General features: G+C 54.5%; 1 protein-coding gene across 1 annotated transcript in view; it reads right to left on the minus strand.

The window, feature by feature from the left end:
* The window catches only part of BCR (BCR activator of RhoGEF and GTPase), a 122175-nt gene that overhangs the window by 46692 nt on the left and 62560 nt on the right, over window positions 1–12923 (minus strand). Inside the window, exons 3-5 of the mRNA XM_080822043.1 lie at window positions 7043–7147; window positions 6339–6524; window positions 765–872 (exon numbers count right to left, since the gene is read on the minus strand). Coding sequence (XP_080678169.1) covers window positions 765–872; window positions 6339–6524; window positions 7043–7147 — 399 coding nt within the window. The remainder of the gene's footprint in view (window positions 1–764; window positions 873–6338; window positions 6525–7042; window positions 7148–12923) is intronic.

Raw genomic sequence — 12923 nt, forward strand, 5'->3', positions numbered from 1 at the left:
CATGGACTCTTTCCGCCCAGAATCCTTGCTTGGTGGAGGGAAGGCAAGTCAGAGATCTGAGGAGCTGGAGCCATCACAAATAATGACAGGCCCAGAAAGAGGAAAATGTCACCCAACTGCACAGGGCAAACACAGGATGTGCAAAACCCCCTCCAGAGCCTGGAGAGGCCAGTGCTGCAGGTTCTGGTCCAGGGGTGGCCTGCTTGTCCTCTCTGTATCCGAAGTGCTCTCTAGAGGCCCCTCATGCTAACACTCCAGGGCTCTAGGTTTTGGTGCTCGTGGAGCTCCAACCTGGAGCTTTCTTCAGTCCCACACCCCTTATTAGTTGCTCAGCCTCCCCAGCAAGCGATGTTTCCCAGAGGAACAGAGCACAGCACAGCTCCCAGGCTGCTCTCTAGCAACCAGGTGCCTTGTCAGCCCAGGACCCTCACATTCAGACCTCCGCTAATGAGACAGAACTATGGACACTCATTACTGCACACAGATGGCACAAGAGAGTGTGTGTCTGGGGCACTCGGCAGAGCCCCAGAATTGGGCCCTGGCCCTGGGGGACGCAGGGCTCTTGTGGGGCTGCTCCTCCTGTGTCCCCCACACACAGGGCTGACAGAGCCAACCCAGAAGCCTCTGGAAACAGAGTGGAGATTTACAACCAGAACTTGGTCTGGTGTGCCTTGTTCTCGCAGGTCATGATGTACCAACGACCGGCCCACGTCCCACCCGGGGGAGGTGAAGGGGTGCACCTGTCTGAACAGTGTCACGAGTACCTCAGAGATTTCTGCAAACTGAGCGTTGGCCTGACAGCACTTCTCAGCCGTTTCCATGGCAACTCCATAGTTGTCTACGAAGGCTCGGTACACACCCAGCTGGCTGGCCTGCAGGGAGGAAGGAACAGAGTGTGGGACAGGTGCAGGGCAGGTGTCACTGCTTCTCATCTTTCTGAGAAATGGGCTTCTGTGCACAGCTCTGGAGAAAGCCCAGGGGCAGCAGACAGCACAGAGCTGCAGTCACCTCACCTCTTCCTTGCTGTGACCTCCCACCTGCTTCCCCTCCCCACGCACTGAGCATGTTCCCCCTTCCAAGTGACACGTTGAGAAGTGACTCACAGCCCCGGGCAGGTAACGGCTCCCTTCCACAGCTGCTGATTCCTCCCACTCTACTCACTTACACCATGCCACCAGCACCGTGTAAAATGCACCGTCTAAAATGCAAGGCTGTCCGTGAGCGCGGACGAGAGTCTACATAGGTGGGGTGGGGAGGCACCTTCTCATTCTGGCCGTGGGAGGCCGTAGTGGACAGGGAGGTCCGCCCGCGGCCTGGGGTGGCCACAGTGCTCCACTCTTGTCTGATCCCTTCAGACACATAAGGGGCTCCCACTGTCTAGACATGAGCCCAGCCCAAACCTGGCAAGGGGTCCAGGTACCACAAGCCACACCTGGCATGTGGGAGACGTGCTGGCTGCCAGCTGCAAGGCGAGAGGCATTTTTTTTTAATTTTTAAATTTTTATTTTTTTAAATTAATTTATTTTTAAAATTAACATATAATGTATTATTTGCCTCAGGGGTACAGGCCTGTGAATCATCAGTCTTATAGAATTCACAGCACTCTCCATAGCACATACCCTCCTCATTGTCCATCACCCAGCTACCCCATCCCTTCTCCACAAGGCGAGAGGCATTTTGTCTTTTGTCAAACCAAAGGTATTAATAGAGGGTCTCTTCACATACCCTCCTGATCAGATACCCAACTGAGCGACAACTTCCATGGGTGTGTGGGGGTGGGGGGGAAGCTGCCACCACCTCTGGGCCCCAGATCACCTTCAGAGGCAGCCGAGGGAAAGCTAGCCCTCATCTTGTACCAGCACAGCCAGGCCTGGGGAGGGAAATGGAGGACCCCGGTGACCTGCTAGTCAGGATTTCCCACTGCAGACCAGGGGCTGGAAGCCTAAAGCTTTAGCTGATCTTGGTGTCTGTTCTGTGCTGAACCTAAATTTTGTTTCTATATGCATTTGCATTTATATTGAATTTTATGTTTCTTCAGATGACAGTCCCAGGTGCTGGGTAAGCCCTTGGCACGGTCTGGTCTCTGGCTCTGCTCCCTGTGGGGGCTGCATGGAGGCCTGGCCTGGCCCCTCCTGCACAGATCACCCTGACTGGTCACTCCATCTCCAAGTGCCAATCAGGACAATAGTCAGACTCAGAGCACTTCCTTTTCTCCCTCCTCTGCGGCTCACTGAACGCCTCCCCCACAATGAAGACCTGCTTTAGGCACTGTACTGTCACCACAGCCACAAATCACTCAGACACAGTGGGGCCAGCAGCAGGAGAGATACACAATAAATAAGTCAACAAACACGTCATACAGCAGATGTCTGAGAACAGAGCTGGGGTTACAAGCTATGGTGCTTTTTTTATCTGCTTCAGATAATGTGGTCAGGAGCCCTGAGGGGACATTACTGTCGACAGGCATCACCTCAAAATTCCTACGTTGAAACCCTAACTCCCGGCACCTTAGAATGCGACTGTGTTTAGAGACAGGGCATAAGAGGCGATGAAGTTAAAATGAAGTTGTCAGGGCGGGTCCTAATCCGGTATGACTGGGGCTCTCATGAGAGATAAGTACACAGACCGAGGGACCCTCGTGAAGACACAGGGAGACTGCTGCCATCTGTGAGCCAAACAGGCCTCAGGAGAGACCAACCCTGCCAGCGCCTTGATCTCGGACTTCCAGCCTCCAGAACTGTGAGGAAATAGATTTCTGTTGTGCAAGCTGCCCAGACGAGCAGCCCTAGCAAACCAATATGAGGTCTAAGAGAGGAGAACCCCTTCCATTACTTCTCTCTTTCCCAAAGGAGCTCGCATCTTCCATGTGGCTTTTGCCAAGTGCCAAGCAATCTAATCTCACACTTTTAGCCAACTCAAAACGGAGCCAGACCAGTAATGGGATCGATGGTTATCACGTGCCTCCTGATAGAGGCACTGACATAGCATCACTGCTATGGTTTATTCAGTTTTCGCCAGAAACGCAGAACCTGAATCTATTCCTGAGGAAACCTCAGACGAGGCCAAACTGGCCAGTACCCTTCAAAAAAATGAAAGACAAGCAAAGGCCAAGGAACTGGTATAGCCCGAAGAAAACAAAAGAGATGTGAACACTGAGTCCATCTTGTGAGCTCAGATTGGATCCTGAATCAGAGAATGCAGGCAGCTACAAAGAACGCGATGGGGGCACCTGGGTGGGGCAGTCTGTGAAGCGTCCAACTCTTGATTTTGGCTCAGGTCACAATCTCAGTGTCCAGAGATCGAGCCTCATGTTGGGCTCTGTACTCAGTGTGGAGCCTGCTTGAGATTCTCTCTCTCCCTCTCCCCTACCCCTCCCACTCGTGCTCTCTCTCTCAAATAAATAAATGAATATTAAGAAAAAAAGAACATGATGGCTAACTTGGGAGAAGTCCGCATATGGACTGCGGACAAGGTAACAGTGCCTCACCACTGTGAAAGTTCTTGAATTTGATCATTGTACTCTGTGGTTATGGAAAAGCTTGTCTTTGTTTTTATCAAATACACAATGAAGTATTTGGGGCAAAAGGGCAGATCTATCTGCAAGCTATTTTCAAACTATTCAGGATGTATGTGTGTGTGTGTGTGTGTGCACCTATATAAAAATGAGAGGGGGGCGCCTGGGTGGCTCAGTGGGTTAAACCTCTGCCTTCAGCTCAGGTCATGATCCCAGGGTCCTGGGATCGAGTCCTGCATCGGGCTCTCTGCTCAGCAGGGGGCCTGCTCCCCCCGCCCCGCCTTTCTGCCTCTGCCTGCCACTCTGCCTACTTGTGATCTCTCTCTGTCAGATAAATAAATAAAATTAAAAAAAAAAACGAGAGAGGAAAAGATAAAACAAACTTGGCAAAACGTTACCAGTGGTGGCTGTGGCACATGGGAGTTCTTGAACTATTTGTGCACCCCTCTGGAAGCTGGAAATGATTAGAAAAACAATAGAGTAGCCTGACAAAATTTGAACCAGGAACAGACCCCAAGCAGCGGCACTGAACCCATCCATTCCCGCAGGAAGGGGAGGCAGGCTCACAAATCTCGGGGTGGAGGGGAGGTGCCGCGGCTGGGGCAGGGCATCACAGGCTCCTTCGGTCCCAAGATTTACCCAGCGGGGGAGCCTACTGGGGTGACACGGTGCTGACCCCACCATGCTGTCAGAAAGGGACAGGGGTGCCCCTGCACCCAGCTGGGCAGCACATATGAACAGTCTTCGTGGGCCTGGTTCCCGGGGTGTGATGTCCCATAGCCGCCCCACCTCTCTCCCTAGTCTGCTGCAGCGTCTGACCCACAAAGGTGGCTCAAGGACACCAGGGAAACCAGAGGAAACTTCCCAAATTCTGGTGTTCATCGGACTATGACAATTTGAAAGACAAGTTTCTGAGCAATGTCAGAATGTTATTTGGGAAAGTGTGTTGGGTGCAGTTTCTTCTCAACAACACGATTCTCGAGTTCTCAGGAGGGCTCCAGGTTGAGCCAAATCCACTAGGTTTAAACCTGTGGACACTGCACACAGAGAGAAACGGGGGAGGGGGCACTTCGGAGATGGTAGGGCTGCATCAACATGGCCTCCCATTTTCTGGCCAGAGGAAGAAGGGTCTTACGTGGTAGGAATCTGAATAAAAAAAGTGAAGTTTCCTGTGTTTCTTACATCTTCGCTCTGGCCTGGAGTCCGAGGTGTCTGCAGCCCAGGGAAGTGGAAAGAGGGGACTGCCAACAGGAAGGCCACACCTTGGAGCAAAACACTCAAGCCCAGGTGTGAGCCAAGGCAAGGACTGGGTCTGGACCCGCTGGGAGTCTGGGCAGCCCAGTGGGGGCGTACTCTGCCTGTGACCTTGGGCCACCTCTACTGCCGGAGGACTGGTTTCCTTGGGAGGGGGAAGGCTCCAGGTCAAAAGCATGTGCCCAGGGGGCCTGACTGGACTCAGCTCGGGTTAGGGATCCTCAGAGGGAGAACCTCCATCACAGGGGTCTGCCTGGCATCTGCCTTCAGTGACACTCCCAGGACAGCTGCTGGGCTCTCCTACCCAGATGCCCCTCTTCCACAGCCTCCTCCTGGAAAGACTGACTGGCTCCATGCATCAGACCCACAGAGGAGGCAGGGGCTCCTTTCCACACATGTTGGAACCACACACGTTGGAAGACAGACATCGATTGGACAGCTCTCATCTGAGTTTTCTCCTTCCTCCCACAGGTGCCTTAACTGTTTCTTTCCACTGGACAAGTTTTACCTGACCCACGTCTTGGTTGAAGAAGCACTTTGAGCCAATTCTTGTCCCAGATGCGGCCTGGCTTGTGACAACCTCTTTCATCTGATTGCTAGGTTTTATAGGTCCCACCGAGTTTTTAAAAGCCATATCCTTGGTTTCTTGGGTCCTGTAGTCAGCGGAGGGCCACAGAGGCCCCTGACCTGCCTTCACAGTAGGCCCCTTCTGTCCTGAGAGGGTACTTCTGCCTCTGGGACCTGAACCAGAACCCACAGCCACCTCTGCCAAAAAGATTCCTCGTCCATACAGGCTCAGTAAGCCCTTTCAGAAATATTTCTTCTGTCATCCAGCCAGCGTCACCTGTGTCCTTCAGGTTATGGCCCCTGAAGGCAGCAGGAAAAGCACTCCTTTTGGAGATAACCCGATGTTACAGTCCCAGCAAGTGACCCAGTTCCTCTACCTTCTCACCCCCACAGTGGTAAGGACAGGAGCTGCCTTATCTGGCTGCCTTAGCTCAGGTGGGATGGGCACCTGGGGGCCCCCTCACACCCCGCTACTTGGAGCCAAACCGCCTTTCACTGAGAGGCTGTGCCTGGGTCCAGGCTCTGCAGTCACAAACCACCTGCCCGGAAGAACCAGTCTTGATTCCTACAAGACATGAGGGTGTCATGCTAAAAGTCAGCATCAAATCGCCTCTGGGTTCTGAAAACAGCTGGTGGTAGGAGCTAAGGGTCACACAATGGCTCGTCTCCCGACCCCATCCCACCCCTCCAGGGCCCTCCTTCAGGCTCTAGGGCCACTCTTTCCACTACTTTAATATTTACTGACCATGTCTCGCCTCCATAGGCCACTTAAAAAAAAAAAAATCTCCAGGGGCGCCTGGCTGGCTCAGTCGGTTACAGCACGAGACTCTTGATCTTGGGGTCATGAGTTCAAGGCCCACGTTGGGTGTGGAGTCTACTTAAAATAAGGGTTTTGTGTCCCAGAGCCCTTGGCAACACACACCAGCAGGTCAAGGCAGAGGCTTGACCCTGCAGAGCCGAGAACTCTGGGGAGGAGGCTGTGCACCTGCTCCGCGTCACTCACCAGCTTCTGGAAGAGATCACCCACTCGCTGCTGGTGGCTCCACTGCTGCACGCGGGGGGAGAGCCCATCATAGAACTCCTTGTGGATCTCGTAGAGCTCAGGCACTTTGAAGAAGATGGTCTCGATCTGCTGGCTCGTCAGCACAGGCTGAGAGGTGGTGGCTGCAGCCTTCAGAGGCTTCATGGGCTGGAAGAGGGCACAGGAGAGGCAGCAAAGGTGACCCGTGAGGGTGGCACTGATGAGAGGGCTCACCATTTTTCAGGTGCATGGTATGACCACAGAAAATCACGGTTATGTGCCATACGAGCTTTTCTTTTTAAATTCCCACTAAAAATAAAAATTCAAGGGGCGCCTGGGTGGCTCAGTGGGTTAAAGCCTCTGCCTTCGGCTCAGGTCATGATCCCAGGGTCCTGGGATCGAGCCCCACATCGGGCTGTCTGCTCCGCAGGGAGCCTGCTTCCTCTTCTCTCTCTCTCCACCTCTGCCTACTTGTGATCTCTGTCTGTCAAATAAAAAAATAAAATCTTAGAAAAAAAAAAAATTCAAAGCCAGCTTGCATTGGCACCTGTCTTACGCTTGTGTCCACCACCCCACGGGGAGGTCCAGCTTCTACAGAGGTGGAATGACCCTCCAGGGAGGGTGGGCCACCTTCTGACTGGTGCCCTGGGGTCTGGGACCTGGCTCAGTCCCTACTCCCTCCTCACCAGCAGCAGGGCCTCCAGGTGGCTCAGGTAGGTCTCCTCGCTAGCCAGGATTCCAGACAGGACCCATTTCCTCATTTCCATGCCCTTTTCCAAGTCCAGCTCGCTCTGCAGGAGAAACAGACTTAAGGTCAGACCCGGGGGATGACGCCTGAGGTGGCCCCTCTCAGAGAGGAAGGCCTGCTTATTAACAGCCTGAGGCCAAGCCTCTGGGGAAGGCTCTGTGGGGAAATAAAGGGAGGCATGGGAGCCTTGCCAAACCCACCACTCGCTCACGGCCATTGTAAATTCTGGAGGGTCACCCAGCAAAGCTGAGGGCCACCCTTGGTCTGACGATGGGAAACGGGCAGTGTGAAGGGGAGCAGTCAGGGCAAGGCCCCCCCCGCTCTGTGGTACTTTGTCACAGTGGCCCAGTAACCAACACCAATGCTGATGCCAAAGGCGATGAAGCCTGCTGTGTGACTTCCTGCCAACTCCCCCCAATGCACTCCCTGACCCCCACAGCCTGACTCAGTATCAGAGACAGGCTGTGTCCATGGCCCATCCATGTTCCGATGGGCCCCACTGTAGTTCACAGAAAGTGACAGACATCCCTGCCTGTTCTGCCACTGGTTTCCCATCTGCAGATGAACATGAGCCACCACACCGCGGCAGCCCCTGGGTGTAGAGCGTTATCCCTGCGGTCCACTTTCCCGAACCACTCAGGGGATATCAATGATCTGGGGCAGGCTCCTGACTCGGCCCTGCTGACATTCAGGGCTAAAGGATTCTGTTTTGCATGCTGGGGGGCCTTAGGGTGTTGGGCAGCATCCCCTCCTACCCCTGGCTGGGACAGCCACAAATGTCTGCAGATGTTGTTACATGTCCTCTGGGGCCAAATCGCCTCTACGTGAGAACCACTGGGTTCTAGGAAAGACCTAAAGCCAGCTCAAGCCTCACGGTGTCTCTAAAAAGCCTAGAATCAAAAACCCCAGCTTAGCCCCTCTGTGTGCCCCCAACCCTGCTGCCCTTTCCACTTCCCTGGCCTGGCAGAAGGGAGGCACTGTGTGGTATGGATGGCTGGCCCAGTGGGAAGCACCCAGGGACAGGAGCTGGGGGACAGGACCACAGAGTAAGGCCTGCCCGGGGAGCACCATGGTCTTAGGCAACTGTGCCCCTGCCCTGGGCATCAGCTACCTGGGTGTAAACTGGGGAAGGAAGGCCTGATCCCCAAGCCCCATCTGCTTCTGCTTTCTGGGTCCCTGGGGCTTGTATCACATCCTCACTGCCCACTTGGACCATCCCAAAAGTCTTCCTGAACCAGCACTTTACTCTGGGAATCTCTTAGTGTACATGAGCTAGGTGCCTGCATATGTGTGTACATGTGTGCACGCCCAAGTGTGTATGTGGACTCATGCATGTGTAGGGGGCAGCCACCATGATCATGGCTAAGCATCACTCCAGGGAAAGAACACTCAGGTCCCATCCCACTCAGAAGGCCCTCTCCCCCAGGGCACACTGGGCAGTGGTTCCAAAGGCAGAAAGCTCCAGGGCATGCCGTGCCTGATCTTGGAACTTCCTGTGCCAGCATAGTGCCTGGAACACACAGGTGCTCCGGGCATACACAATGAACACACAAACCCAAGAAGGGATCCAGAACTCCTGGCTGGGGCCTCCTTTGGGCTGTGTCTCTGAGAAGCTCTGAGTGCTCCTTCTGGAACCTGTGTGTTTGATACGCCGGTGCCAGGATCCAGAACTGTCAGCTTAGCCTGTTCCAGGGCCTGGGGTGCAGCATGCGGGTACACGGACATGCAGGGTAGGGGACCCTGACACCTCCTTTCATGTCAGCCCACTGAGGTCACAACATGAATGGGGGCAGCATGCTGGAGAAGCAGCTCTCAGCTACCCCTGAACATGCTTCCTACTGTGTCCAGGTGCCATGTGTGCCCCAAACAAGGGAAGATGTAGAGGTGAAGGGGACAGCGGGCTCTTTGAGCAGCAGCAGCTGCCCACCCCGCCCTGCTGTGTCCTAAGGAACAATCCTGCTACTGTGAGCACGGTGGGGTGCGGTGGGGGGGGGATGGGACACGGAGGAGCCCCACCCAGCACGAGATGCCGGTGCTCACGTGGGTGGCAGTGCGTCTCATTCCCACCCACACAATTTGGAAAGCTGGGAGGAAAAAGAGCGCAGGCAGGATGGCGCCAACACCAGCTCTCCCTGTTCCGAAGGGCGTGGTCAGCTCAGGGGACCGTCTGGCCTGGGGAATGTGCTGGACTGGGGAGAAGACATGGGTGCAGACACCTCTCTGTGGACCAGGAATCATCTCCTGAGCTCCGGCACGGGGCTGGGGGCTGACAAGGAAGGCTCAGAAGCCAGCCAATTGCACCTTAAAGGGGAGGGCAGGAAAGAAACACAGAAGATGAGGGAACAAAGGGCAGGGCCAAGGCCAGGGTTATTTATAACCCTGCTCTGGGCTCGTGCCAGTTCTGGAAAGGGCACATGAATCCAGTCAGGACCACGATGGTAGGGAGATCTTGGTGGAGAGGAAGCCAGACGAGAAGGGCAGCTGGAAAAAGGCAGTGGCCAGCTGGAAGGCTGGCCTTGTGCTTCTGCCGGGGAGGGGGTAGGGGGCAGAGAAGGGAACAAGCCACACAGATCTGGGCCGAAAGAGGGGATGAAAACAAACTGGGCATGACAGGGGGGGAAAGGCTGACAGAGGGACCTGGGTGAACAGATCGGCCACCAGATCCACGAGGGCGGGAGCTGGAACTGAGTGGCAGGAGTATGGATGGCAGGGCAGAATTCAGGGAATACACTTTACCCCCAGCCTCAACGTGGTGGGGGTGGGGGCAGGGTGATCAGGGTATAAAACCCCGGCTGTGGAAGGGGTGGACTGCTCCCAGCTGGGAGCTGGAAGCCAGTCTGCTGGACAAAGGACACTCTCTTCCTCTCTGGCAGGGGCCATGCCTTCACTGGCAACAGGGCTGGCCGTCGTCCTGGAGCCCAGGCAGCAGAGGGCCAGTGGCTGGCCTCTGCTTAAGAACCCAAGCTTGGGGGGATCCTGGCGCCCCAGAGTCCTCTGAAGAAAGAGTGCCAACATCCAGTATGATTTGTGCCTGCCCCTGGATAAACCACACTGCGAGGGCTCTCAGGAGGAAGAGGACAAGTGGGCTGGCCAAACTCCTGCTGTCCCCAGCTCTGCCGGGAGGACAGGTGTGAGCAAACAGGATCCCTGGATGAGCCCGGACCCAGAGCTGGGCAGTGCGGCCAAGATGAGCCACAGGAGTGCAGGCATGACTTACCCTCCCGTGCCTGGTGCAAAGCCTCGCTGGGCACCCATGCAATCGAAGCGTGATTTGAACCACTGACCTAACCACTGAATCACAAAAGTGAATGGACTTGTGGTTGCTCAGATGAAAGCTCAAGTCAGTTACAGCTTCTGCTCCACGAGCGCAATGGGTGACCAGATACACTCAGTGTGGTGATGGCTGGTAGCAAAATTATAGAGCAGGTCAGTCTGTCTTCAAACACTTCTAAGCCAGCATTTACTTCCTTTATAAAAAATGCAAATTTGACTTCTGAGTAGGAGTGACTGATTGAACATGTGTGTTTACTCTGGCTTCCTTCTAAAAACAAAAAAACAAAAAAAAACAAACACCCCCCATCCCCCACCAAAAACAAAACAAAACCCTCGAAGGGTCCATGGGCACGGCCACTTCTGCAGTACACAAGTGTGTATCTGCTTTCTCAGCCCCAATACGCCCACAAGAAGCCCCTGGCTGGTGGCCCATCCAGCTTCACCAGTCCCTGAAGTGTCCCTGAATATGAGAAGTTTGGGCTGAGGTATTATCAGCCCCTTCTTGCTGAGGTCTAGTGCTTCTGGGACTACTCCTTGCTGGTACCCTGTGGATAGGACCTGGCAGGTCATTGTGGGAGCAGAGTCACACAGTGTGTCCCAGAGCCCAGTGGGCAGGGGCTGCTAGACAATGTCAGCTCCCCTCTCTGTGCCTCGACGTCGCCCCTTATAAACAAATAGAAGGGATAATGTCAGGACTCTCGAGGACCCCAGGAAGGACTGACCATGCTGACGTGGCAAACCATGGGCCCTGCTTCCTCAGGCCATGGGATGGCAGCTGGGGATGACGCCAGACCCTTACCCCTCTTCCTGACACTTGTTAGCCCACAGCTCTGTGCATAGCTTCCAGGAGTGTCCATGACACTGCCCTGCTTCCCTCAGGTCAGTAATGCCAGCTCTGCCCTCCTAGGGGAGAGAGGCAGTTGTCATCAAAATGGCCTACTGCTCTTCTTCCTAGCAACCCCAAGGGGCTAACACATATCCCCACCTGGCCATGAAGAGATGGAGGATGTGTGCCTCACAGCTCTTGCCTGGGGGGGCAGCCTGCCCTCTCCTGCAGCTTCTGTCCCCATCTGGGATCACACAGTCATCATTCAAGGAAGAAATAGCTTGGTCAAGATGGGGAGGTACCTCAGAAAGCCCAGGGCTGGAGAAAGTCATAGGTAACCTTGGTCACCAGGACCCACCCAATGTGACCTGGGTCCTTCTCACAGCACCCCAGGCAAGGTGGTTCCTGGCCTCTGCTGACTCCCTACTTCCCTTGGGGGCAGGTGTTCATAGAACAGACCTGTCATCCAGGAGTTCACTGAGAAGGGTCCCTAGAAGGGACTGAGCTCAAGCTCAGCAGAGGGAGAGGAGCACCCCCTGGGAGGGTAGGGAAAGTTGAGCAGGGATTCCCTTGAACCCAGCTGGCTGGGATAGGGCACCTCGGTCTCAAGACTAGCATGCTGGCTGTGGGCGCCAGAAAGTGACAGCTGTCTTCTTTGAACCAAAAATTAAAAATGAAAGAAGAAAGTCTTACTGTCCGGGCACTGCACAGGCAAGGAAATCAGGAAGTTCAAACCATGTCTATCTCCAGGGCAGTGGAAGGTGCCTCCAAGCACCTAACCAGAGGGCTTCTGGAACAAGGCTACACAGCCCTTTTCCAATTAAATTCCCATCTTACCACCTCACACCCATTAGGATAACCACTATCAAAAAAACAGAAAACAAGTACCAGCAAGGATGTAGAGAAACCATGACTCTTGCGTGCTGTTGCTGGGAGGCACAGATGTGAGACATGTCTATGGGCTCCCATGGGGGCACCCAAAGAGGGAGAAGGCACGGGGATCTGGACAGGCTCCACCGCAGATAAGTCCCTGAATTGTGGCTAAAAGTGAGGGCAGAACTCTAAGTCAGTGTAGATGAGGTCTAAGAGCAGGAGTCTGGTGGGGGTGGGCAGCCAAGCTGCACGGGGTCTGGGGCACAGGGAGGGCAGATCAGCCTCCTGGAGCAGCCCCATCCCAAGTTCAGGACTCAGCCTACTTATTCAGGACCGGAAAGATCCCCATCTGTACCAGATCATGCTTGTGAAGCAGGAAGCAAGGGAGTGCACTGATAAAGGCAAGGTGGTTACACGAGTGTCATCTGAGGAACTCAGGAAGGCTTCGAAGCTGGTAGCTGTGTGACTCTGAGCAAGTAACTTCGCCTCTCTGAACCTCAGTTTCCTAATCTGTAAAACAGCAAAACCAGATGTTGGATAAAAAGCTGCACAATGGGGACGCCTGGGTGGGTCAGTCGGTTAAGTATCTGCCTTGGGCTTAGGACATGATCTCAGGGTCCCGGGATCAGGCTCCCCACCCAGCAGGGAGTCTGTTCTCTCTCCCCCTCTGCCCCTCCCACCTCCTGTACTCTCTGTCTCTCTCTAGCTCTCAAATAAATAAATAAAATCTTAAAAACGACAAAAAAAAGTTGCACAAGACAGGTGTGTGTATGTGTTACACACGGGTTTCCCCTCCCAACCTCACAGTTCAGGACGAGCAGCCTGCCCAGTGCCAGGGTCTTTAGAA

This window comes from Martes martes, assembly GCF_963455335.1.
Source record: "Martes martes genome assembly, chromosome: 13".
NCBI lineage: Eukaryota > Metazoa > Chordata > Mammalia > Carnivora > Mustelidae > Martes > Martes martes.